Source organism: Daphnia magna, linkage group LG1 (genome assembly GCF_020631705.1).
Source record: "Daphnia magna isolate NIES linkage group LG1, ASM2063170v1.1, whole genome shotgun sequence".
Lineage (NCBI taxonomy): Eukaryota > Metazoa > Arthropoda > Branchiopoda > Diplostraca > Daphniidae > Daphnia > Daphnia magna.
The window spans coordinates 16698432-16726203 of NC_059182.1; the positions used below are offsets into that span (position 1 = coordinate 16698432).

At 44.0% G+C, this 27772-nt stretch overlaps 1 protein-coding gene across 3 annotated transcripts; it reads right to left on the bottom strand.

Annotated features, from left to right (window-relative positions):
* LOC116928080 (filamin-A) lies at nt 1-27712 on the bottom strand. Of its 3 annotated transcripts, none has more exons than XM_045178812.1 (28): nt 27694-27712; nt 25213-25817; nt 19493-19634; nt 19228-19337; nt 19023-19120; nt 18818-18945; nt 18572-18586; nt 18017-18155; nt 17870-17953; nt 17043-17796; nt 16750-16940; nt 15987-16371; nt 15694-15918; nt 14169-14351; nt 13754-14091; nt 12368-12654; nt 12136-12292; nt 11875-12042; nt 11680-11810; nt 11451-11586; nt 4464-4569; nt 4253-4393; nt 3095-4183; nt 2735-3010; nt 1950-2143; nt 1649-1874; nt 1161-1577; nt 1-1092 (listed from the first exon to the last, which is right to left on the bottom strand). In XM_045178812.1, the coding sequence occupies exons 2-28, from the start codon at nt 25670-25672 to the stop codon at nt 908-910; spliced, it is 6765 nt and encodes a 2254-aa protein (XP_045034747.1). In that variant the 5' UTR covers nt 25673-25817; nt 27694-27712; the 3' UTR covers nt 1-907. The 3 variants fall into 3 exon arrangements, with proteins under 3 accessions (XP_045034747.1, XP_045034741.1, XP_045034750.1); XM_045178806.1 differs by lacking the exon at nt 27694-27712 and adding an exon at nt 26941-27206; XM_045178815.1 differs by lacking the exons at nt 18572-18586; nt 27694-27712 and adding an exon at nt 26941-27205.
* Nucleotides 27713-27772: the final 60 nt, after the last annotated feature.

A 27772-nucleotide genomic window follows, 5' to 3' on the forward strand; every position in this document is an offset into this window, starting at 1 on the left:
TTCTGGCCGATGCGGTCTGACACATTTTTCAAACCGTGAATGTATTTTATTTATATTCTCATACAATAAAAAGGGCGAGGGCTAGATAGATATAAAGACGAGGAGGGAGAGAGCCAAAAAAAGAGGTGAGTTCTATCAAAAGCAAAAAAGCAAATAATCAAAGGTGTCAAGATAAGTAAATAAAGAAGATTGACAACCGAAAATAAGAGTCTGAAACGGAAAAACGGGTGTTATCATGATAGCGATAGCTCCCCTTTTTTCCCAAAACACCGTTGAAAAAGAAAACAATAAACAAAAAGGAAAAAGAGAGATGACAAAGTCGTAATTCAAGGCAGTTTTCATACAAGACTAATCTTTGAAAAACAAGAAACAAAATCGTTTCAGAGAGTTTTCGCTACCATGCTCTAAGACTCCGAACTGGAGTTGAGAAGCACTACAATGGTCAAGCTATTGAAGAGAGAGAGAGAGAGAGAGAGAGTGGGCTTTTCATGGATATAGATAGGGCACTCAAAAGGCTGGCAAGGATTTAGTCCGGATGTGTTCGTTAGACAGTAAATATTCACGCGTCTTCAATCACTTATTATTTTGCTTTTGTTTTTTTTTCATCTGTTATGCTCACGATGGTGACGGGCTCAATAAAGTCCCTCGTTTTCCACCTCTGTTTTGTGTGCTATTTGGCAGTGTCTATAGCCAGTCGTTCCTGTATTCTTGCTCGTCTAATCAGCAGGTGAGTTGGCGATAAAGGAGGATTGGGGAAAGGAGAGGAGTAATTTAATTTTTTTTTTTCAACAATTTTTTTTTTTTTGTGCTTTTTCTTGGGCGAAATCTACTTAGAAATGATTTTTCGAATTTCGGGAAATTTCTCAGCAAACCAATTCAAATTCAATGTGCTTTTTAAAAACTCTTCCTACACTTCGACTTTGAAAGGCGATCCGGGAATATGATCTTCTCCCCACTTGACGATGATGACGTAGTCACCTCGGTCGCGGACGGCGTAAGTAACTTGGTAGCTGTTGTGGCCCAAGTGTTTAACAAAGACTTCCTCGCATGGGCCTTTGGGTCCGTAAACAGCCACGAAGAGCAAGTTGGCACCTATTCAAGAATGAATTTTGATTATAGTATTTTATGCTAACCGACTGGTAAACGAACGAAAGAATTACCGGCGTCAGAAGCTGAAATGCTGAACGTGTTCTGTTTGTTCATGTAGGCCTTCTTGAGACCCATGCCCTTGCTGGTGACTTTGGAGGCGTCAGACTTGAAGACGGGCAATGCCGCTTGAGCGGATTTCTTGGACACTTTGGTCACCGTTTCCACCATAACCGAAGATGTTTCTGTAACGCCCTTCGAAGCCAATAGTTCGCCTGTGCAGGGTACTCGGAATGGCGAACCAACAATATGGAAACCGTTGTACTTGACGGCGATAAAGTAATCGCCTGGTACCAATGGGGTGTAGCGGACTTTGTAGCCTTCTTCAACATCGGTGCAATCCATGGAGGCCTTTGACGGACCGTCGATGGTAACTGCTAATGTACCGCAACCGGCGCTGCAAGTGTTGACGATAAAGTCGGTCTTATGACCTGCGTTGAATGAAGCAGAAAAAATTAGTTTTTTTTTAATTTTTCGTAACGCTACATTTTCAGTGACGTACCAGTCAGTGACTTAATGAGTCCAGGACCAGCAGCGTGCACAGCAGCCGGATCGGCATCTTCTTTTCCGACTTTAAGGGGAAACGGAGAGCCAGGGATATGGACGCCGTTGAATTTAACGTGAACGTAGTGGACGCCGTTATCGCGCGGCAAGAAACGTACAGAGTAGATGTCAGTGTCGATGGCCGAGATGAAGCAATCGTCTTCGCTTCCGGATGGGGAAACCACCTAATGGCAATTTAAAATGTAATTCTTATTGCTCATTATTCAATTAGAGATACAAGGGACAATTTTTTTAGTTACCTTAGCGTCGAATTCTCCCTTAGCGCCGTTCTTGCGGACAATGAAGGCTTGCGGTTTGTTGGGGGCACAACCGGAATCAGGGAACTGTCCGATTTCAATTTTGTGTGCGTCACCCTGTTCCGGGCTGATGTAAACGCGGAACGGCGAATCGGGGATGTGCTTATCGTTGAACTTCACACCAACACGATATTCACCTGGAAAAAGGGGAAGCGATGTAATTTAGAAGACTAAAACCACAAAGGTCCATGGCAAATTTGTAAAAATAAGGGGGAGGTTTGACCATCATTTTCCCTTGGTATATCGTCTTGTTGAATGTACAGCTGGTGAGTGGTGCAATGACGAAACACTGACATGATTTGTGGTAAATAATAAACGCTCACTCTTCGTCACGAAGTATCACACAGTAACTGGTTCGTTTGAAGCAGAGGCCACGACTGATGTGGCCAATCAGATTGCAGCTCACTGTTTAGATTTTGACTCTCTTCGCTCGTTTTCAAAAACCAATGAGAAAAATGGCCCAAGTTTTGCACCTGGACTCGCTGGAGCGACGGACAGTATCTAATTATGGCTCACGAAAGAAAACGTCTAAAAAAGCCACAGTGTATAGAACGCTTGGCTCCATATATGTCGTCTGTTGCCGAGCTGAAGCCCGGATTCGCTTTAGATACTGTGCAGGGTGAGTCACCTGTCATAACATTTCAACCCCCTCCTCAATAACTACGTCGATGACCTCATTCAGAACGGAAGACGGACCCAGGTGGGATGTAAATGACGTTCGGAATTACCTGGTTCGGAGACGTTGTAGACAACGTAGCACGAGCCATCTTTACGATCTTTGAAGTCAATCTGAGCTTTGCTGGGTCCTTCCACCGAAATGGCGAGCGATCCGGCTCCAGCCTCACGGGTCCAGACATTGAACTCGCATGGCTGTCCTTGCTCACCACGTTCCAGACCTGGACCACCAGCATGGACCCTGTGGGATCCACCATCACGGAGCGGTCCTACAGTGAACTGGAACGGAGAGCCGGGGATGTGAACGTCGTTATACTTAACGGACACGGCTAGTAAAGAAAAGATGGTATAAGTTTAATTAAAAATAAGATGCCAATACGTATGTGTGATGAATGAAGGCCAATATGACTTACTGTGCACGCCCAACATGGTGGGAACGAAAGAAACTCCATAGCTTCCGTCTTCAGTCTCGCCGATGTCAGCTCCTTCCGTAACGCCGGATGGTGAAGTGACACAAGCAGACAAATCCATGGTCGAAACGCCCGGAATCTTGAAAGCCAATCTGCATTTGCTGCCCACCTCCGTCTGAGGCACAGCAGTCCTCTCACGTTTGATACGTTCGGTCTGGGTGTTGGATCCTTCACCGGTGACCTTCATGGTAAACGGCGAGCCATCGACGTGATGGTCGGCGAATTTAAGATTCATGATGTAATAGCCAGGCTCAGTGGGGCGATAAGAGATGTCCAGGGTGCCGTTCTCATTATCTTTGCATTTAATTTCAGCCTTGCTTGGGCCTTCGATGGACAGTGACAGACCACCATAGCCGGCCTTGCGGGTGTCAACATTGAAAGTGTTGTCCGTGTGGGTTTTGCCTTCGAGCAGAGCTTTTCCGCTGACCAAGACTTTCTTGGCATCACCAACCTCGCGTTCGCCCACTTTGATCTTGAATGGCGAACCCTGGATCTGTTTGCCCAGCTTCTTGACGGAGACGTAATGGTCACCGATCTCACGTGGGGTGAATGAAATACCAAGATTTCCGTTGGGAAGCATTTTCAAGAAGCAAGGCTCTTCAAGTCCTGAAGGCGCTTGGATGGAAGCGTTCAAAGCTCGGAGTTCCGCATCGGCTACTCGGCCAGCAGCGGGCAGCGGTACTTCGCTGTTGGAACCAACCGAAATCTGGTTACGTTTACGGCCTTCACCGGTGATTTTGGAAGTGAATGGGCTTCCGGTGATGTGTTTGTCGGCGTATTTGACCGATACTTTGTATTCACCGGGAGCTAGCGGCAAGTAAGAGACGGACACGGTTCCATCCTTGTTGTCGGTGCAACCAATGTCCGCTTTGCTGGGACCTTCAACGGCCAGTGAGAGACCACCAGAGCCGGCATTCTTGGTCGAAATGGTAAAGTTGCAGGCCTCACCGCAAACACCGTGAGTCAAACCGGAACCGTAGGCAGTTACCAAGCCGCTTTGCAATGAATCCACGAAAAACTTGAATGGCGATCCTTTAATTTAACGTTAAAATGTTACACAATCTCAAACAATCAATGAAAAGGGGATGAGATTATGCAAACCTTGAACGTGCTCCGAGTTGTAGTGGATGTGCAACTCGTGTAGACCCTCTTCATGGGGTTCGTACTGGATGCTAACCGTACCATCACGGTTATCCTTAATCAAAGCTTTGTCAACTTTACCGCTTGGCATTTTAACTTCACCTATACGTGTCAATCAGTTAGAGAATAATCTTTGCTTTTAAGATTAACAGTTATTTTTGATTGAGTATACCTGTTACTTGGCCGCCGGTGGTTGGCAAGGGGATATTATGTAGCTCGACCGGTCGATATTGTGAATTGCTTGGGCTTCTCTTGACCGGTTCGTCTCCGGATTGAGCCTGTTGAAAGCATAATTTAATGAGACAATTAGATTCAACTCAAAATAACAAAGTCAAATGAGTCCTTTTCTTTCGTCAAAAACAATAACATTGCAACATCAGGAAAACAACCATAAACAAAGCGTACTGCGTGCGTCTTATTTTTCCTCTTTATCTTATCACCATAGAGCTATAGTGTTAATATGTACAGTTTATATCTTTACGCGTCTATGTTACGATATCACATCCTTGTCCAGGTGTGGCATTGAGGTGCACGAGGGGAAAACGGCTTAACAAAGGCCTAACTTTAATGCACTTGTCAACAGTAATCAAGAAGTCAAGAGATGACTGAGTATAGCAAGTGCACAAGGTCCGTGAAATAGAACAACATAATTGTTTTAAGCGATTAGGAATTTTCAGGGCTCTAAAAAATCCCAATGAAAACCGGGTGGCCTTGTCTCGACTTATCTTTCGCTCTTGGGCCTATCTCAGTTTTTGATCTCTAAATGTATGGAGGTGAGGCCTTGAAGATGAAGGGAATAGGGTGGACACCATACTCGGCAGTGTGTGCGTCAACTCAGATGACGGGCAAGAAAGAAAAAAAAAAGGGAAAACACGACAAAAACAAACAATGAAACAGCCGTATGCAGTCAGCTTGTGCCTTCGTGTGTGTTCGGGCGGATGCCTTGTATGGCTACAGAAAAAACTGGGACGGGGCTGCTGTGTCGTATTTGTTACGGTGGTTGACTTCGTAAGGGTCACGTCATGCACAAGAGAAGAAAAAAAAAATGAACCGTAAGAAGAAAAAAAGAGATAACAGATCCAGAAAGGAGAGAGACACAAGATGTTGGGCACGCCCGATGATATAGTAGTCTCTTTCGCAACGCCCAATCATCCTTCTGCGCTCCAAATCGAGCCATAAAATCAACTCGAAAATGTTGATTTCCATTCCGTCCTCAATTAAGTTATTATTAAAGAAAAACAAATCTTCCTGTATATGTGGCTACACGTTATCCGTATACCTTGGCGTGACCGGAATCGAGTCTGTGAGGCCATGGCGGCCAGCGGATGCGTGAGCGGGCCTGGTAAGTCTCTTCGCAAAACGGGAATGTGGGCGAAGTTTCAGCGTTTAGCAAAAACAAAAGACACCGTCGGTAAATAATGGCATTTGATTGACGAACGGGTGAACGAGGGGATGAATTGACACGACGTCCTGCAGTTGCGGGAGAAGTGGCCGCCGACGGAGTTGGAGTGGCAGTCCGTCGCGACGTCGGTGACGATGTTACACGATTTTTAGACGGGCTGTTCAAATAACTCGATTTTGGCGACGCCACTCTGGCTGACGCCATTTAAGATAACGACACACACACTTAACGAGCAAAAATGAGGAGAGTAGTTCGAAACAAAACCAGCCGGCCTAAACGCCACTTGGGGAATGTGCACCTGGCCACTGAATCTCTTTGCCTATCAGCGCAAACAAAAACGACGGGTTTGCGAGACCGTCGGTACAAACAACTGAGAAAAAGAAAAGAGAAAGAGTTTGAAAAGGCTGTAAAATAGCAACCGAACGACCTCCACCCCAACTGTTTTGCATGTCTTTATAAGGACCGCGAACACAATTCTCGTGTTGCAGCTTTCAACTGACGAATAAGACCGTCACAACAACGTTAAGAGATACAGAGGTGATGTAAACACTCCATATAAAGAAGAAGTATAACCGCATCCTAGTTTTTCCATCAAAGTGAAGATGAACCAATAGGTCAAAGTGGATTCCTTCTCCATTCCACATTGCTACCAATACAATGGTTACTTTTAACGTCCTCTTCCGGGATTCATAGTCTGCCATAAACTCTGTGAATTCCTGACCGGAAAAGAAAAGGCATTACACGCATTTTTATCTTGCACCACTTTCTTTTATCTCAGCATTGCGCAGCCCCAACCTGATAATGGTCTGATTATTTCCGAGAAATGGAGTTGCGTGTTTATTCGTAAATTCTTCCATATCAATTCCACTTTGTTATTTATTTTGGGTAGGCGTCCTGTCAAATGGTGTGAGTATGTTACAATAGCGCAGGAATTCTTCGCTACGAATCGACCTTGAATAGTTTGGCGTCCTCTATCGTTTGCCAGTTTTTCGGCGGTCTCCTATCTGTGTATTTTCAGTCTAGAATAGACACTGTTTGTTTTGATACTGTTCGTCAAAGCAATCAGTTTTCCTTGTAAAAGCTATGCAGCAGCAGGCAAGAGGCCTTTATTTCTCCCACGATCTTTGCCTTCCATTTTATTTTATTTTGGGTCTTTCGACGTTGACGACGCCACTCGATCGATCAACGGCCGGAATGGTGATGGAGCAAAAAAGAGGGGACCATCGAAAGAGGAGGGAAACATTAAGCTCACTGTATATATATACAGCGTGAAAAAACAACAACATAAAAAAATGCCCCTGGCTACTGGTTGATAAAGATCCATCTTCTTTTGGCATACGCTTCAGATAAAGAAAAGGGGGAAAACAAAAGATAACCAGGCCTCATTTTAATCCTTACGATTAATCAGGTCTCTGTTTGAGCGATGGGCATGCACGGCATTATGACAAAGTAGATATTCGTCATTGTTGCACTTCCAGTGACACCTTTCTGGTATTTGGAATACCAAAGGAGTTCGCCAGATGATGGGGCGTTGGCTGATGGATCGGTATATACAGTGGAAATAAAAACAAGTTTTCAAGCCGAAATGGTATTGAATTCTGCCGTTCTAATGTACTCCGCCCCAACGCATAACCAAATTCGAATTTATGACTGTAGGTCGTACTCCCTTTTATTATTATTTTTTTTCCTTTCTTAATTGTTCCGCACCATCAAATTGATGCATTACAAGTCAAAAAGAGAAAGATGCAAATAGGGAAAACGCCTCCCTTTCGTTCAAAACGTAACAACGGGCTGTAGCTGTTGCTATTAAAAGGTGGGAAGCGCGCACCTTTCCATTTAAGGGGAAGCACGAATAGTCGCCGATGACGAAGCAACGTTTTCTCTTTACATGCACTGCCTATTCTATTTTTCTATTTATACGTTATCATAGATGCAAATAAGCTAAACACGCAACGCACAGTTTTCTTACCTGATCGTATTATAGTGTAAGGTAGCGGGACGGTTTGATCCTTGACCCACTATGGGATGAAATCGAATTGTAAATAATGGTTCCTCTATTCGATTGAATCGAACAAACGTTTTAAGGTTGAGTTTGCGTGAAGAGTCACTTAACACAGCAGCGGCAGCTGTGGAAGAGTGTCGCTTAGCGAGTGATGGCCTCGACCGTGTCTAACACCGACGGACGACTGGCCTTAGCAGCTGCGGATGAGTCGCCGACAAGGATACGTGAGTGGGAGGATCGAAAGTCCTCGGTGAGCTACGAGGATCCTTTCATTTTGACCCAAATGCCCTCCTCTTTTTCTCTTCCTTTTTTTCTATTTTTTTCCCACATCCCCAGATTTTTGTGTCCGCTCCGATGTACACAGCCATATTGTAAAAAGTCCTGCGACTCCTGCGCGTACGCCTCTGCGCAACCCATATGCATAAAAAAGCAACGGTGGTGATAGCATTTTTCGCTTGCCGTTCTGAGCTCCCAATCCTTCTTCCAACACACTATCACAATGCTACTATATATACTGTACATTTACGATCGATATATGCGAGGCGAATATTACGTATAATTTCTACCCCGGAAACGGACGGACAGACGGAATCAGCTGGTTCGTCCTCATCGAGGATATCAGACGAAAAAGGAAGAAAATTGAAGACCCCCCTCTGCTTGTCTATTAATATCAACTTACAACTATTTTCCTTTGGGTCATCAAAGCAACCATAAAAAAACAAGACAAGAATGGTGCCGATGAAAGTATTCGGAGCTCACGAAGAATCTCTGGAAAGAGACTAAGGGAACCAAAAAATGTATCATATCTGACTGTAATCGTGTAGTGTTAGATAAGGTTCTCGAGACGAAGAAGCAGAAGACAGAGATAGAGTTGCTGGTGGCAGACGAAGTCTACTGTTACCGAACGCAGAAGGGGCGGCCGAGGAACGTCGTGGTTCTTCACTGTTTTAAAAGTGGCGTGCTGCGGAAACAGCTGGCCGTACTTTGCCAAGATCTGTCAAGACAACTTGGTCTGAGCAAGGCAGCCGTGACCGTCGAGTTCGCTCTCGCTTGTTGCCACTTCCACCGATTCGACACAGTGGAGAGCCATCAACAAGACACAAAAAGTAATAAAACATGATGACTATCCCTTTCTATTCTCATGTCGGTCTCTTGTTTTTCAAAGTTCCCATTGTTTCAACCGATGCGCTAAATTTGTGCTCTTGCCCACGAAGCGTGAAAATTTAAAGAGATGAATCATGATTTCTAGAAATTGAAAGAAGAGCATGCAAAACGCTGCATTTAAACCATTTTGAAAAACAAAAAAACAAAAAACAAAATAAAACCTATCCGAATCAATCTTCTTTTCAAACCGCCCAGTTGTCAACACTGGGCAACATGGGAATACGGTAGGAAGCATTCCGGATGGTCGGTAAATCAAGCCGGGCTGTTTTAGAATAGCTCCCCGGATCGCCCGCAAGAAATCACGGTCGGCTTATGGTGTAAATATCATTTGACAGCTAAACCAAAAAACAAAACGCCTCGAGGAATTTCCAACGATTGCTGAGCTATTAACTAATATCTATTGAACAAACTACGTGCGGCCGAATCTATTTTGTTCCTATTTAGGGGATTTCGTCCCAAGCCAAATGAAACATACATAAGAAAAGGCAACGGCAATCTCCGTCTTTAGCATCGGCCAACTAATGCCGTAACAGTAACAAAAAGGGAGAGGATTCTTTTAGGGCAATAAAAGAACAAACGGTCACGGCTGAGAGATAAAGGTCGGTCTACAAATAAACTGGTCCAACACCAAGAAGAGAATAGCGTGAGTATTGAAGAAGGGAACGGTTGTTGCGTCCTAGCTGGTCAATGGCGTGGAGCAACAAGAATCCGACGGATTTACGAGCACTTGTCCAAACAGTTCCTGAACTTCTCTACGGTTGCAAGGCTCCGGGTCGCCAAAGAGCATGGGGGATATAACGAAGTCAACAGCAACTGAAGCAGTTTCCGTCCGACGAAGGGAAAGTGCGATTTAGCGCGGTTATTATTGAGATACATATATTACATGTTATTGCTCATTTCCATCTCGCCGTTTGGAAAACCTAAATTTATTGCAAGCGCGCGACCAGGAGGGCCAGTTTCCGTATACATTTGGCAAGAAATCGCTATACTATACAGACTTAGTTTTGTAGGCTGGATAGCGTGACACGGCAAACGAACTAACGTGCGTGTCGATCGAGGGCGGAGGAATACTTCATTTTACCACCGCCAAAGCGGATGAGGTCCGCCAACTGAGCCAAATGGATCGCTCTCTCGAGCCAGCACGACTTGTTTAAAAAAAAAAACAGTTACAAATGTTCTCTAATTTAGTTAAACCAGTAAAAGTGTCAAACAATTCCATCAATATTCAAATGAAAATCGTTCATTTTGACTTAGTTTTCTGGACGACTGGACGTAGCGGATTTTTTTATTTTCTGATTCTAATAGTCTCACAGGACTGGAATCACAATAGCTTGCAACAGAAATACACGGCTTTCCAATCACGGAAAGCAGCGTAAAAATAGACAGACGTGGAAGTTGAATACGGTCACAACAACAACTGGTGCGTGCGCACTAAATTTGCCTGTTATTGGCGAAGAAGGCGCCGGGAATTATTGGCAGTGTACAATTGCGCTGGCAAAAGGACTTACGCGTAAATTTTATTTGGCTTCCTTTCTTTTTTCTTTTTTTGCCACCCTATGTTTATTGAAACGAAAAAGGGAAAAAGAAAAAATGTGTTTTATGGCCACTAGTGCCGGATAGAGAGCTGCAGGGAGCTAAAAACGAAAATAGCCGGCTGACGTTAAGAGCTTCCTTGTGTGCGTGTTTGTGTATATACTTTAATGGAGTGTGGCTTTGCGTGGTGAAACACCCGCCAATGGAACTCGAGATTTTTGTCGCCATTTACCGGCCTTCCTAATGGGACCACAAGAGACAAACAAATCGCACGCGCATGTATAGAATAAATATTTCTTGAGAAGAAGGCAAAAAAAAAAGAGAGATAGAAGAAACCGCAATTGGGACGCACGTAACAAGCAAGTCTAAATTGAATTTTGGTCCCTCTCCAACCTATTGCGTATTCCCAACTTATACATGGCCGCATAGGAAAGATGTAATAATCAGAAAGACTAAACCGAATTTTTCTCGTTTCCAAATCACGTCAACTCAGTGTTAAAGAAAAACCCCCGAGATTTACGCTATGTTTGAAGCATCTCGTCTTGTGCATACAACTTTCAGTCACGTTCTCTTTCAACTACGGGCGTTCGTGACTTTGACTCAAAGATTCGTGCATCGTCCGATAAAAAAAAATTAGACGGTAAAGAACACGAATAGCACCTCATATCTGTTTGAGGTTGTAAAAAAAATGGGGACAAAATCAAATCTGCCTGACACTGACACGTTAGAGAGGCATGTGTTGTAGATGTAATCTCGCTCGTTGTTACGAGCTCATCTATAAATAGACCGCAATACTCTGAGCACCTGTCACAAGTCCTACTTATAAAATTCAGCACGCGAATAACTCCTCAACAACAAAAAAACCAATGTTAAGAAAGTATTGTCTCTAGAAGGTGGAAGGTGAAGGAGGTGAAATGGCAAGCCAACGACTAGTTCCAGGAAAACATTTCAACGACGCTAACGAAATACCTTTTGTTTTGGTTTGTTCGTTTTCTTTCGTCCCGTTCCCAATGACAGTTGAAATAAAGAAAAGAATCATTCCAAAATGTCGGACTTACAGTGAAGTTGTAGACACCATCCGGAACGGGATTGCCGCCAAATTTGATGCTCAGTGTGTACTCCCCAGCGTCTTTGACAGTGTAGTAAACGCTGAATGTGCCATCGCCATTATCGTCAATATCAATGTCCATATCACTGTAGTTAATTATGCACACATAAAGAAAAAAAACGAGTTACAATTATCGCCGTCACGCAGGCAGAAAAAAGTTCATATGTTCCAGTTATTACCTGCCGGATGTCCCGCGGATGCGACAAGTAACAGCACCATTGCCAGCATTCTTGGCGTTGACAGAAATGCAATATTCTTCGCCAATTGATAACGTTTGTTGTATACCCTCAGTGATCTTGCAGCTTTCCGCCTATCAATCACGATATTCATTTATCCTCGTGTATCATTTTTTTCCCCTACAAACGAGTACTCACCCTTCCAGTAGGATGGGCCTGGACATTAAACGGAGCGTGTGGAACCTCCTTGCCGCCATACTTGACGTTCACCTTGTATTGGCCAAGATCATCGGGCGTGTAGGTGGCCTTGAACGTACCATCTCCGTTGTCGGATACCTTGACTTTGCGCGGATATCCATCTGGGCCCTTTTTTTGTTTTTTGTTTTTGTTTCAAAGTAAAAATAGAACCGCAGCCGTTAGATCACGGGACCATAACAAACAAGAGACAGATGGACTCACCAAGACTTGAACTTGTAGATCCCCATAACCAGCTTCAGTCGTATCAACGACGAAATCGGCCGGAATTGAAGCCGGAATGCCCTTGCTGGACACACCTGGACCGGTAACTTTGACGTTTTTGGGCTCAACAGTTGGCCGGACTTTCATTTCGAACGGACTTAAGGAATATGGAATAAATGTAAAAGGCGTTATGAATGACGTAACCCTGATTGAAACATCTCCGTACACACACCTCTTGGGGATATCTTTGCCACCGTAGGTGACACGGACTTTGCAAGTCGAGTTCTCGGGCGGTGGCATGTAGGTAACATCATAAGTTCCATCACCGTGATCGATAATTTCCGGTTTCTGAGCCAACGGTCCTCGATCTGAACGGATATCGACGGCCAAAGGAGCCTTGCCGGACTTGGTGGCGTCGATTTTGAAACGTTGAGGGATGTTTGCACGGCAATTGTTCGGTTCCAGGCCTGGGCCGTAAGCCCGGACGGAATTAGCATCGACGTAGCGATCAACCGGTACCTGCATGGAACGGAAAAAAATAACCAAGAGAGTAAGACGCAAAGTTTTTGGATTCCGAGTTCGTAGAATTATGGAAAGATGTCAATCTGTAATCTCAAACACATCGTTTGAGTAACTCTGCCAACAACACCACCATCTTCTTCCTGAAATTGTTGGCAAAGGAAGCGGAAAAAGGACGAGGATTTTTTGTTTCGAATTACAAGTCCGGAACAAAAATCAAATGATTCGATTCGGTTACAAGAGTCATCCTTCATCGTAAAATCGCAAGAAAATAAAGTGAGAATGAAGATATTTATAGCGTACTCCCTTAAAATGTATACGAATAAAGTCAATCTGTCATTGTCTCCAATGAAATTGAATCAGAAAAGGTTCAGTGGACATAGCTACGAAACGATGCCAAAGACCTTAATTTTTTTTCCCCTGGAAACTGGTTTGCCCAAGTGAATCAGCCTTTCCTGCTTTCCGCTGCGTTCTAAAATTGGCCCTGCCTCCCTCTCGACACGTGTAACTACGTTTCAGACGTTCCTCGACAACACAATAATGTATACTCGATAGTAGCTGTTGGATGAGAGGTACTGAAAGAGACTTGACGAAAGATTGTTCATAGGAGAAATTCTCATTTCCACGAAAGGCGACGTCAGAAAAGTAGAGAAACGTGTTCAGAAGTGAAATTTTTTTGCTAGAAACCAAAACCCTAATATTCAACCAAAGTAGAAACTTTAAAAATCCCATTTGAATTTTCAACTGTCAGACTACAGTTATTCAGAGTTATTATTTTCCAAAACCTTTACTGTACATTCATAAATATGTTGGCAGCTTCGACGTTCCGACCCTGCCCTGGCAATTGGCCTTTTTTAATGAGCCTCCATCACTCAACGAACGTGTTGGCAATAACACCACGCAATTTTCTTCCCCCATTTTTTTTTGTGTGTTCTGGTTTTCGTCGTGAGCTTTGAATTTCCTACACTTCTCACTCGATTATGGCGCAGAACGTAACGCACCTTAAAAACTAGGCGTAATGATGGGCGTGTGTTGACATCACTTGCCATGCAAATGAGCAACGCTAATTGAAAATGGCCCCGTTGACGGGTATGCATACCTTGAACGGTGAGCCGGGAATGAACTGATCCGCGAATTTGATGCTAATGTCGTAGTCACCGGCCTCTGTGGGTATGTATTCGACGGTGCACGATCCATCGCGATTATCACGGCATGTCATTTTAGCCTCAGAAGGACCTTCAATGGCCAGACCCAATCCTCCCGATCCGGCACCTTTCGTTTCGATGGTGAAGATGTTGGGCTCGTTGACCACACCGCGTTCCAAACCTGGGCCGAACGCTTTAACTTTACTGGGATCGCATCCGCGGCGAGCGTTGACAGTGAACGGCGATCCGGGAACTGGGACACCATCGTACATGACATCGATTTTGTGGGGTCCTTTTATGACATTGAATTTAAATTTATTAGTTCATTAATTTAATTTAGGCAATGATTAGGCAAATGTTTCATTTTACCTTCTTCAAAGGGAGTGTAGGCAACGCGATTCTGGCCATCCGGCTGACTGGTGATGACCGGCTCGGAGAAAGAACCTGATGGATTGTGTACCAGGCACGTGACTTTGCCAGGTCCATCGCCAGGCTTCTTGGGAACAGCACGCGAATCCACAGTGAACTCGGTTGGTGAATCCAAGAAAACGGCTGCAAATCAAAACAGAATCGAATGATTAGCAAATGCCAACGAAAACATTGTCATTGATTTCCAAAGATAGATAAGGGTTTACAAAAAAAGTGTAAAAAAAAAAGGAGGGGAATCTAAAAACAACAACAACGGAAAAAACCGGAGACTGCACGCAATTCATGCATCAAATAAAAACAACGAACGACAAGACAAATCCCAAAGTAGAAAAATAATTCTTTGAAGGTTTTGTCATGACGTCTGATTGGAAACATGCTTCGGCTATCGATCAACAACATATTCAAAAAAAAAAAAAAAGAGTCACAATATACACGACGGGATCCATTTAAAGAATAAGATCCAGTCGAAAACAAAAAGGCTATACACAGGACACATACGAGGCTCAAATCAATTCGATGGAGTGGAATAAAAACTGGTTGCATTGAATTTCGAGATAATCACATGAAAAATGAAAGTGATGGGTGTGGTGGGGGGGGGGGACTAAAACAACGGGGATTTTCTTTCCCCCTTGATTCTTTCTCGCGATCATTTTGAGTGCAGAAGAATTTCAAGATGCTTGCTGGATGATCACAAGATGCACGCGGTTAGGGCGTCCCCTACCGTTGTCGCGCTGGATTCCGCTTCCGTAGGTGCGGACCTTGGAGACGGGGTTGTCAATGACACGGGCGATGAACGGCGACCCGTTGATGAGTTGATTATTGAAACTGATGTTGACGTGATAGTCACCGCTGGTGCACGGAAGATAAGCTACGGAACATGGTGCCGTCGCCATTGTCCCGACATTGAATAGCCGCTTCCGATGGACCTTCAACTGTTACACCTAATCCTCCTGGGCCGGCGCCACGAGTATCAACGACAAATTCAGCTGCCCGACCGGCCATTCCGCCTGAAAGTCCCGGTCCGTAAGCGCGCACGATATCGGCGGCGGCTGCGGGAGGAAGAACGCAGCGGACGCGATGGGGTAATCCGCCTCGATTTAATACGAGCTCGCCTCCGTACAGGATGTCGACAAGGTGGTCGCCCAACTCGGATGGAGTGTACTCAATCCAGTAGCCCGGTAGCGATGAATCACGAATCGGTGTAATGCGAGACTTGACTCTTCCTCCCGAAGGCGACGTAATGGCCACAGCGACGTCAGCCAGGTATCCATCGGCGGCCAAATCAATGACCCTGAACTGCTGCGGGCTGTTGACGGGAGCAACTGTACAGGCACGCATCATCTTCTACCTCTTTTTTTGTGTGTGTGTTGTGTGTGCAATATATTGGCATCTGACGGGCTCTTTTGACATCCATCCCCACCCGGCAAAATGAATAGTTTTTTAAAAACAAACAGCAGAAACTTACTTGGCTCGAGTCCGTCGATTTTCACTTTAGATACATCAACGTGAGGCTGGACTTGTACGGCAATCGGTGATCTAGGGATCAGTTTTCCAGCGTACAAGACGTTCACTTTAATCGGGCCGGGTGCCGATGGCGTGTAGGCAACGGAATAGGTTCCATCACCATTATCGTCCACCTGGACGGGTACTGGTTGACCCTTATCATTGGTGATGTTCACATTCAAATCACCTACAAAAAAAAATGTGTCCAGCTATTATCGAATTCATTTAGATAAGGTAGACAACATCCGAGCAGACCTGGTCCAGCATCACGAGCGTCGACATTGAAATGGGTTGGCGTGTTGGATTTAACTCCCTTCTCAACACCAGGGCCAAACACCTGGACTTTGCTGGAATCGGTGGGCGCCGAGACGTAGACGCGGAACGGACTGTTCTTAACGGCCACGCCACCTTGATTGACCTGAACGGTGTGTTTGACTCCTCTTTCGGGTACGTAATTGCATTCGTACAATCCTTTAGCTTTCTCGACTTTATTGACGGGAACCGGATGGTAATCGACGTCCATCACGCTAACATTGACGGGCACTGAAGTGTCACCAGATTTGCGCGTATCCACGGTGAACGGAGCCAGTTTGCCGGTCAAAACGCCCGTCTTTTCCAGACCGGGACCGAAGCATTCAACCTAGACAACAAGAAACGGAAACTGATTACATCCATTTTCGGTTACGATGATAGCGTGCGACTCTCCGTGATTTCCCGTCAATTTTATCCCAATGATTATGACAGGATGTTACTTGAGACAATTGCAAAATTAAAAAAAAAAAAACGAAATTATGTCGATAACATTCGAAACGGATGATTACACACTTGGCGCAGCGTAACATTATACGTCGAGCCATCTAAACATCGTCACATGGCAAACGACTGGGAAAAACATTTAATGACGCAACGCATTTTTTCAAAACACCATTTTTTTTTTCTTAAGAAAAGGAATACGAGATTAGTCAACGTATCAAAAGAAAGAAAAACTATTTACAAAACGAAGTAATGTTTATAGTACCTTATCAGGATAGTAGTTGGACTTTGGTAGAATGTTGGCCATGTAAGGCGATTTGGGGATGTCCTCGTTGTCGCACAGAATGTGAACGGCATATTCACCGGGAGCCACGGGATAGTAACGAACGTCCGCTGAACCATCGCCATTATCGTGGCATTCAATTTTGGCTTGCGATGGGCCTTCAATGCTGAAACCTGAAATTGAAATAATAAGAATCAATGTATACGCGCACTTGATACCTCAAAATGCAAATTGATGCAGTTGAGTGAGCGAGGAGGAGGAAGAAAATCAAGTACCAAGAGCGCCATTGTTGCCGTTGGTTTCGACAGTGAACAAGGCTGGATGATCGACGACGCCGCCATACAATCCAGGACCATAGACGACAATATCCGTTTCCTTGTAAGGGCCGACGTTGACTTCAAAGGGCGACTTTGGAATTTCTTGCCCGCCATAAGATACCATGACGACATGACGGCCCTCTTTGACCGGATGATAAACGGCCTCAGTTGTGTGCTCGTCGATTTTGCGCAATTTGACGGGTTCATTAGATCCGCCTGGACCGATGACACGAATGTCTAGCTGGCCCTCTCCGGCGCCTTCAGTGTGTACGCGGAAGTCGGCCACGTCGCGAACGCGGACGCCGTTCGGTTGAATACCGCGACCGGAAGCGCGAACTTTGCGAGCATCCGAGACGGGCGAAACGCGGACACCGAAAGGGCTTTTGGGGATCGGCTGTCCAGCGAAAAAAACATTAATCGAATGGACTCCCACGCTATTGGCTACGTATTCGCAGCGCCACACTTCCGGGCTGATTTGACGCAACTTGACGGGCACTGTGTTACGCTGGCCAGCCGCATCAAGGACGATCACTTCGGGTACGCCTTTTCCGGCATCTTTAGTGAAGATATCGAAATATGTTGGCCGGTTGACAATGACTCCTTCGGGTTCTAAGCCGGGTCCGGATGCAGTCACTTTGGATGCGTCACCAGCATGACCCTCAACTTTCACTTCAAACGGCGATTTCGGAATATCAAGACCGTTGTATTTAACCTAATGACATGACTTGTTATTTAAAAAAAAACCAAAAAAACTGACGAATTCTTTGATATTTCTCTGAACTTACGACGACGCGGTAAACGCCCTCCATTAGCGGCTTGTATGAGCAAGCGTATGACAAATTGCGATCGTTGTTGAACTTGACTTCAGCCTGGAAAAAATGGTGACACATCAAATTGGATTGAACTCGAATTGAAATTGGAATCAATCTTACTGGGATCTTTTGACCGCGAGGATCTTCCACCAACACTTCAACGTTGCCCTTACCGGCCGAAAACGTTTCGACGGTAAAATTGGCTGGTGCTCCGACAACGGGGCCGGTCGGTTCAACTCCAGGACCGTAAGCACGGACTCTATTGATCGCCACGCCCAAATAAAAAATTTGAATTATTCGACAATTCCAATCAAATAGAAACATGTAGTCATCTGCGACGAAAACAGATACATGCGGTCAATAAAGCCGAGGTATGACATCTATGACTATCAGTCGCAATCGAAACTGCTTTAAAAATGAGTGGTGATGAGCATTTAAAATGTATTAGCTTTAAAATGTTTTTTGTTTTTGTTGGATGCGCTTTAATGTGTCTTTCTTTTTAAGTGAAACAAATCGCGATATGTTGTTTGTGGTTTTTGGTTTGTTTTTGGTTTTCGGTTTGAGATTGGACAGGACGCGGACTATCAGCGGTTTCTACATGCCGATGACACAAGATGATTTCATGTGATTTCACGAGGCAACAGTGAGAATGGCAGACGAAATCATGGTAGGTACCTGGGAGGAGCCGGCCTGTGCTCACGCAAAACCCACGTATTTTCGCATTGTTTTATAAATTGGTTTCGTGTTTACATTTGTGTGCATGACGTGCGTAGCGAACGCGACGTGGCAAAATATCGCAAAAAAAAAGGAGAAAAAGAAAGAAAAAGATCATCAATTTTAACATCAATGGAAAGGAAAAGATCCAAAATGGATCGCGTTTCCAAGTTTAAGTCACTCAAGGCACAAGAGCACGTGATTTACCTGTTGGGATTGGCTTTGGGACGCAGCGGGGCGTTGGGTTGCAGTTTGGCGTTGGGGTACTGCGACAGGTAAGTCATCATGGAGAGTTCGTCCACATTAGGGTTGACCATCTCCTCAGGTTTGACCAACTGTAATTTTATACAGAGAAACGCCATGTTGGTTATGAAGGACGGATGAAAGTCAAGACAAAAGTCGTCTAACTCACCTGAGGGATCTTCAGCCAATCGTCAGCCAAACCCATGGCTTCCGTGGCATTCTGCAAGGCATCTTTAGGATCCCAATCGTTCCAGTCGGGACACAAACCTGTTATCATACGCAAAAAAAAAAAAGAAAAAAGATGAGTGGCTATAAAAACAAAGTAAACACGCAAAAGATTTAAAGGGAAAAAAAGAATGAGATAATTATAGTACCGGGAGCGACGCCGTCAACTAGGGCGCCGATAGCGCGGCCATCGTTCCAATCGTTGGTGAAGTTGGTAATGGGCATATCGGGAATCTTGCTCTGAATCCATCCCATCAGTCTGCCCAGTGGAATTGTTGGCATAAATACATCATAAATTATTAGGTTAATGACAGAGTCACATGATTATGCTTTCGTGAGATCATATTAATGCTAGCAGTATACGTGGAAAAGACAAAATATAACCCGGTTGATGGGACTGGTTTTTATTCGTACCGTTGTTTGGGCGTAGGTCCTTTACCATCTCGACTGCCATCATCGCCTTCCCACATCGGCATCGAGATAGAATAATGCAAGATGAGAGTCCATATTAGGCCAAGGATCAATTTTAATTTGCAATCGACAATGTCACTGGAATCTGAATAACACGAGAGAAAATGGCATTACATAACCACATGTCACCTATATTCTACTATACATAACCGAAAAACGAATAAGCATGTCGCATCACACTCATCCAAATCAAAGCCATTTATTTATTTTTTTTTTTTTGGATACGTCCGACATGCCCATAACGAGATATATAGAACTATCTTTGGGATTCCCATTCTGGAACCAAAGCAAAAAAAGGGTGGGGGGGGGGACCATCTACATATCTGAAGAACTACATCTTGCCCTTGCGATGACGAAGACCTATAGGGAAAAGGTGATAGACGTACACTATGCATAATCTAAGTAGGAATCATTGGTTTTCTTCAAACCCATCTCTACGAATAAATCCAATGCGTGTCGCTGTCCTCCGGACAAGGAAAGAAAGAAAGGTAAGAAAAAGGCAGGCAGTTTCCAAACGCAGTGGGTCACCTCTTAACTATCACCGGGTATAGCCATACAAGGCGAAAGCTGGACCTTTTTTTCTTTCTTTGACGTCAGTCTGTCGGTTAGACGGCCTTGCCATAGAGGGTACTCTATTACCTAATATGGTTTTGTTTCCCCCTCTTCTCGGGAGCTGAAAGAAAATTTTCTCTCCCTGTGCGATGACGGGATGACGACCCATCCCGTCGGCTGGGCTTAGTAAGAATTTAAAAAAAAATCAAGAATGGGAAAAAAAAGGCGTCGATCTCTTCCAATCTAAGGTTACGAAAACTATACACTGCTAGAGGGGTGGCCCTGTCTTGACGTTTACCGAGTGGTACAGTATAAACGCAGTTTTAAAAAAAGATTATCAGCGTGACATGTTGGACCAGCCAAAAAAACAAAAATGCGGACCGTTGCGCAATAACAAAAACACGGTGAACAACTAGTCAAGTGGGTAGTTTCCCATCGACTTCCAAATAAAGGAATGAAGAGTGGGCGAAAAGTATAGCGTTCGAATCGTAGACAGATTCGATGGTGTTATGTATGCGGCCAGAGGATGGTCGAAGGTTCGGGCGGGACCACGCGTACATATTTCAATCTGAAAAGCCGGAAGATGTTTCTCGCAGCGCACAACAAATCAAGAGAAGACAACAACAACAACAACAAAATTAATAGACCGGTATTTTTTAATCGTGTTATCTAAATTGGAATATTTCTTTTTTGGTTCGCCTGCATACATCGAAAGAATAATTGCGGAGGACTCAATCTGAATATGGTCAAGTGAAATTTTTAGATTACGTATTCCAAAGCGACGAATTTGTAAACAAAACCCAAAAATCCAAAAGAGGAAAACCATTTTGCCATTGTCCGATTGTTGTTTTCTTTTACTGTAGAAGTTTTTGGCCATTTTTATTGTTATTTTCAATACAGGTATGGAGTTGAATGGTCCATTGACGGCAAAGGATTGAATCCACGGCCTGTGACCTCGGTCCATTTATTCTAAACTGTCGTGGAAAGGTGGACCGTTGCCTAAGCGGCCCGTTTCTTGCTTAACCCGCAACACTTTCACCCTTTTTCCTGTCCATGTTTGAATGAACGAATAAGCCACTCCTTTTAGGGCAATTCTCTCATCCGCACCATTATAATAATCTTCACCCAACCAATAGATCAAGTTAGCGTCAGTGGAGGGAGGATTGCGCGTCTGGCTGTTTTTTTTTCCGCTGGTCTATCAACGAAGCCGGGCGACGTTTGGGTTTCTTCATTCGGCAACGATTGGAAGAGTAAAAGAAAAAATACCAAGAAACGCGGAGACGAAGAAAGAAAAAAAATGAATAATAGAAAAAGAAACAAGTCGCAGGTGACGTCGTCTACCAGCACACATATGTGCCTGGCAGAGAAAGATCGAATAAGGTCGGTTGGGAAAAAGAATCTCTTGACCTTAAAAGGCGATGGAAACACAAGTCAGCAAAAAAACAAGCCACGAAGTAACGTTTTTCTATTTGACTGTAATTTGTTATTTTTCTGGCTACTCTTCCAAATGCTACTAAAAAAATTACGAGCAATACTCTTCGATAAGCAGACCATCAACAGTGCTGATCGTGACGGGCTTGCTGATGGCCCACTTGAAACATTTTGGCCCGGGCCAACACCCGCCCGCTTCTAATCCAAAAACGTGGAGAAACGCATCGAAACTCGCCGATTTTCCAGTGAACTCGTCTAGCAGGAAACAGAAACTAAAAAAGGGTAGACTGTACTAAAGCGAACGTGACCGGCGACTGGGTTCCATATTTTATTATAGCAACGCGCCATCTGAGATGAAGTTGGTAAAAAACGATTACCACTCGGCGTCCGTTTTCGTGTATAATTCTACAGAGTCTTATATTTCGTTTACGGACAAATAATACACCTGGGCTCGTCTGTGTGACCATACTAGTGGTTCGTGTGGTGGTGTGTTCCATGTAAATTACGAAATCAACTGATGGTGTGATTTTTCTTTTTTCCCTTCCCAAAAAAAAAAAACAGCAAACGAGCTACGCAGGATAAAAAGGAGAAGGAAAATACCGGCGTGACTCGAAGATTCGTTGCGAAAAAGAATGTGTATATATATATATAGATAAAAAGGCAATCGTTTCGGCGCCATCGTTTGAGAAACAGCAGAGAAAGTTTCTAATCTTGCGCTAAACAGTGTCTCTCTCATAAGCGATTTGAATAATCTGGAATAGAGTCAATCGTGCGGCCACATCCCCAACCACTCAAAATGCGAAAGAAATAAATTTGCAGCAATTTCAATGGGAGGCTGGAATAAAAAAAAAAAAAAGAAGGCAGATACCAATAAATTCGTAAACAAAACAAAAGAAGGAAATGAGATAACCCTCCCTTGTAAATAGTCTCGACCTGCATATTACCAGTATAACAATGAAACGAATTGTACAATTGAATGGATACTATGTAAAAGAAGAAACCAAGAAAAGAAAAGAAAAAAAAAAACCAACAAGCAAAACCACCAAACGCAAAATAAAAATGTTTCCTTCGCATTTTGTGGTACTACCAAATGTAAATAATCATGGACCAGCAGGGCCTGTCTGGGATGTGATCACACGACCATAATGGAAGCCCACGCAAGACGGGCATGGGTTGTCCGAAATTACATTCAATCTATTACGAGCCATTTGTCATCATATTTTACTGTTTAACAAGAAAAGAAACGAAAGAAAATTTTCTTTTCCTTCCAATTGATTTTTTTTAATTTTTTTATTGTAAAGCACAGAAGTTGAAATTACATGAGAACGCAGCGCGAGATTGTAATCGACCTCTTTCTGTTTCGCCGCAATCCACGTCGTAGGAATTTGTGGTTTTATTATACGGTGATAATAATTTTTCTTCTTTACCTCAAAAACCACAATGTCATAATCAAAGCTCAAAACTGGGGCTATTTCACGTCTTTTGTTTATTTGGACTGCGGGCTCCATCGTTTAAATCTTTTGTCTCGTCCAGATGCAGAGATGCATTCCGAATTATACGGCTACTGAGCATCTTTCTGGTATTATTATTACGAGCGGGGCAATGTTAAGAACTGACGTTGCGTGCATAACGGGACACGCAAACGAAAGGTGTATGAGCGCCTTAAAGTAGGTTACATGCCGGCCAGGGCAGCTAAAGACAGCCTCCCTTCCTCGCTGCCATAACAAAGTAGACGAGCAAGATATAGAAAAAGGAAAGAAAACCAAAAAGAAGGAGAAAAAGAGAAACATCACGAGAGAGAGACCATATATGGCCAACAGCAAGCGACTCACGCAGCTCTTTTCTCTTTGTTAAACTCCGCCCACTGTACGCAAACTGAGGGCTAAAAGAAGTGGAAGAAGAAACGAAGGAGAATTTTGAAAGAACGAAAAGAAGGAAGGATTAGGAATCTCTCTTCGGGCAATAATTCAATGGCACCATCGAACGCCCACTCGAAAACAAAAAATCGAAAACAAAAACAGAGAAATGCATTAAACCCAGCCAGCGCTGCAGACCGTCGTTATAGGACATAAATGGATGTTTGACAATCTCGAAGGTTTGACGATGCCATACGGGAAGTTTTTTCACACATCAACAGAACGCAAGGCAATTTAAGAAAATCCCGCAGATTGACATTGCAATGTTACCATCGATGCGTCAACTGACCCTTTTTTCTTCTTCTTCTTCTTTACCAAAGGCTCTTGGAACGGTACCAACAGTGGCTAGAGGCTTTCCTCTGTGTCTGTTAGTCCGAAACAGAAACTTTCCCTTTTTTTTTCTTGATTTTTTATTTTGGTTGTTGTTGATATTCAACGGCGTGTGTTTTATTTCCTGACGAGCTTTTGTTACAGGCGCATTTTATAGTGTGTCTTCTTGCGCTCCTAGCAGTCGGACGATCGTGATGGAATAAAAAAATAAAATAAATAGAGAAACAAATTGATACGCCAGGATGATACGGTCCATTTCAACCATCTAGTGAGGTCCAATCACGGGCATACATGACTGGAAAAACTGGTGATGGTAAGAGAAGAACGATGCCAAATTCAGTAGACGGTGTCTAGTCAGAAATCACGCAAGCATTTTTTTAGGGGCCTTAGATTTTTTTTTTCTCCCTTCTCCGATATGGTCGACAGTTGGTTCAGAGACTCCCTTTAGCTCTCTCAGAAGCTGCCATTACAACACTCGATCGGGAAACGATGGTGATGATCTATTCAATGATAACGCTGGGCGTCTACTACAAAATCCCTCCCGTTTTTCTAAACATCCAAAGTTTCTTTCTTTTTTTTCTTTCTTCTGGGTCTGGGTTTTTTTTGTTGTTGCTTCCATTCAAATACCATCCAGTTTTTTCCCCCTTGCAGAATGCGCAAGCGCAAGTCCACCGGGTGACACAAAAGTTGAACAATACAACATTCCACTGGTATTGCGTGGACCCTTCAAACGGCAATCGAAAAAAAGGGCGGACTTGGAAAACTTGTAAAATTGGCGGACTGCAATTAAATTACAGACAGTTCCAAATAGGCCTCATTGCAGCTTAGATAAGAGGTACACTATAAAAATATACAGGCATCCTGATAAGAGAAATTTAGGGTTCTTTGAGACCCCCTTACAAAATATGAGTCGTGTCGTTGCTGTTCTACAAGACACACGTGTTGACGGGACCTTATAAAGTAACTAGTGCAAGAAAGACCTGAGGAGGAAAAAAAAAACGCTGCCATCATCATAAAATACGAAGGAGAAAAAAGGATATGAAGAAGACGTGGTTGAAATAACACATAACACAAACGATGGGAGCGCGTGAAGTTTGGCAGATGTTTCCCTCGGTTATACCCAGTCACGATTTCACCTCTTTTTTTTTTTTTAACATCCCAGAGGGTCAGAGAAATGTTCCGTTTCACTTCTCTTCCTCTCTTTTTTTTCTCTCTCTCTACCTCAACGTTATGGCAGTGGATGTGACATCGGGTACGGATCCTTGTCGAATTGATTAGAAAAACAGTAACAAAAGAACGCAAATTGACGAAATAAACGATGACGCGTTACAAATCACCGACAATATGAAGATGGCCAGCCGGAAACGTCAAGAGAAAAGAAAGTGGGACGAATACACGAGGAAAAATAAATAAGTAGAATAAAATGGGACTTGCCAATATTGACGATGCGGATGCCTTCGTCATGTTCCAGGAATTTCAGAGCCACCGAGACATTCTCCAGTTTTTGTGAACGGAAGGTGGGCTTCTTGGTGTGCTTGGGCAGCTTTTTGCCGGACAAGACTTCGACGAGAGCAATTAGTTTGAGCCCGTCTGACAAGTCCGTCTCCAAACTGCCGATGAATTTATCGACAGTTTTCAAATGCTCGTTGGCCCATCGGGTGAATGTGTTTTGCTGGATGCGCTTCCACTGAGCGTCCTCCGCCAGGTCTCGTTCCGTTGCCACCATGACTTGATCGTCTTCGGCGCTATTGCTGCTCTGCTGTTGACAAACTCCTTCCTGATGTTGAAGTTGCTGCTGTTGGTGCTGCTGTTGTAACTGGCTAATGACGGACGAGACCACCTGCTCGGCCTGGCTGTCGCGGGCCAAACTGACATCTCCTCCCTGTTGACTCATGGTGTAAAGCCTGTAGCTGCCGCTTTGCTCCCGCCCGCCGGGCTATTCAGATAGAGGCCAGAAGACCAGCGTCACATACAAGGACCGATGTTTTCGGTCCCGATCACGTTAAGAAGTTGAGCGATTCAATCGCCACCTGTTGTCTCTAATAGCAATCGATTGTGAAAACACATGTGTTAAAAACATTTTTGGCTTTAGGAATGAAACAAATACGTGATACGTCAAAAACCTATGACAAATGGACGCCAAATGAAGTGCCAGAAAACTAGTTTCGACTTCTGGCACAAATGAAAATTTATTGCAATTATTTGTTTCATTTCGTACGGACGGGAATGGAAGAAAAGATGAACAGATTGACGGGTGTGGTACGGTGGCATTCGTTTATTCGTCGTGAACCGTGCTGTCTGGCTTGTTTTCCCCTACCGAAAGAATCAGAGCAGCTGTTGTAGTGTAGCTCACTGCTAAATTTAAAAATTTCGTCATTGCCGACTACCGAAAACTCAGCATCCGAAATAAGCAAGAAGTTAAATGATCTACTTTTTAATTTAATCACCACCAGCAGACAATAAACAGCTACCACGAGAAGCAACAACAAAGTGATCAATCAATGCCATTCAAAGCCCGTAGGTAAAAAAAAAAAAAAGTTTAGTTTATTTACTACGAAATTATGGTCTCTCCCCGAAGACACCTTTAGCTGGTCGTGTCTGCCCCGCTTAACGATGTTATTTTAAACGGTGTTTTTTTTATTTTCGTACAAGCCTTAAAAAAAAAGAGAACTATTCGTAGGTGGTTTAGACGTCATGAAAATGAGATTTGGGTCATCAGGCAGGATATTGCATTTTTTTGGTCAAATTCTTCGTTTTTCTTTTTTAATTTACCATTACCAACTTGTCTTCATTCCGCTTCCCCCACTTTTCAAGCCAAAAAAGGATTGGAACAAATCAGTTCTCTAAGATTGCGCAGACCCCAAAGCTGTGACATGTCCATCCCTTCCATCTAACTCCCCCCTCCCCCAATATGTAAAAGAAAGGAATGTCCATAGATGGCGTTACCAGTGCCAAGCGACACGAATCCCGAAAGTCGACAGGATCGTCCCAACTGGAGCATATCAACAAACAGCACAAAAGTTGATATGATTCTACTTGCCTTGAACAAATCCATTAATTCCCTTTTCTTCCCGATTAGCTAAACGAAAATCGTAGCGCTTGATGTCACAACAGGGACGATTCGAACGACACGAATGACAAAACAAAATGAAGATGGCTTACGGATTGGTGACGAATCCTTTGTTGGTTTGCTAAGAATATCCTATTTTAGCCCGTTTTTGCAAATCAATCCCCCGTTTTGTTTGGATCGTTAGGTTTTTAGCGAACCAGAACGGCCGTTTGTATACTGGCTTCGGCACGGCTGCGATGCTCCCGACCAACTGGACCAACACAGACGTCGCAACGGCTAATAACGCACGCGTTTACCTTCACGGCACGGCACGATGAGAGCGAATGAGAGAAACAGTGGCGCGTGTGTCTGTGTGTGTCGACGTGTGTTGTAGACGGGAGGAGAGAAAGGTTTTTTGGGGTTTGTAGGTTTGTTTTACGGGGTGGTTCTGGGGGAGGACTAAGGCTGCGCCGTCGTTCTTATAATGTTAGCCGCTCTGGACTGGGCATGGGATTCGTTCGCCTCTAGGACGGATTGTTTAAAAATAGCCCACGCCATCACTGTTTCAAAAATTCTTCGACGTAGCATGCGGCGGCGGAGGAGATGGGAGGACGTCGTCGGTAGGAGTGAAGAGAGACATTCCTCCCACACCGACTGACAACGGGCTCGAGAAGAACGAAGGTTAGTTAGTAGTACACGGGAAGGCGGTCTGGATGAGGCATTTAAAAAATAGGTTTTTAAAGCAACCGGCGGGAGGTGACCCCACAGTCTACTTATACGGGGATGATTCATCACGGTTCGAAATCGTATTGGTCTGACGTGGAAGCTAACAAAAAGAACGCATACACATTCACACAGTCACATACCTCAAACTGCGATGTGAATCAACTGTTGACAAAATCGTTAGAGATGTTTCCAATCATACGCCTTAAATGGTGCACGGAA

Excerpts from the sequence above, each read along its gene's own strand:
- LOC116928080 (XM_045178812.1), bottom strand. The coding sequence starts at position 25,672 with ATGAGTCAACAGGGAGGAGATGTCAGTTTGGCCCGCGACAGCCAGGCC. Across the intron at positions 16,941-17,042 it reads CGGCAACAATGGCGCTCTTG|GTTTCAGCATTGAAGGCCCA; the intron begins GTACTTGATTTT and ends TTTCAATTTCAG. Across the intron at positions 12,655-13,753 it reads TTCCCGGCTCACCGTTCAAG|GTACCGGTTGATCGCTACGT; the intron begins GTATGCATACCC and ends CGTTCCATGCAG.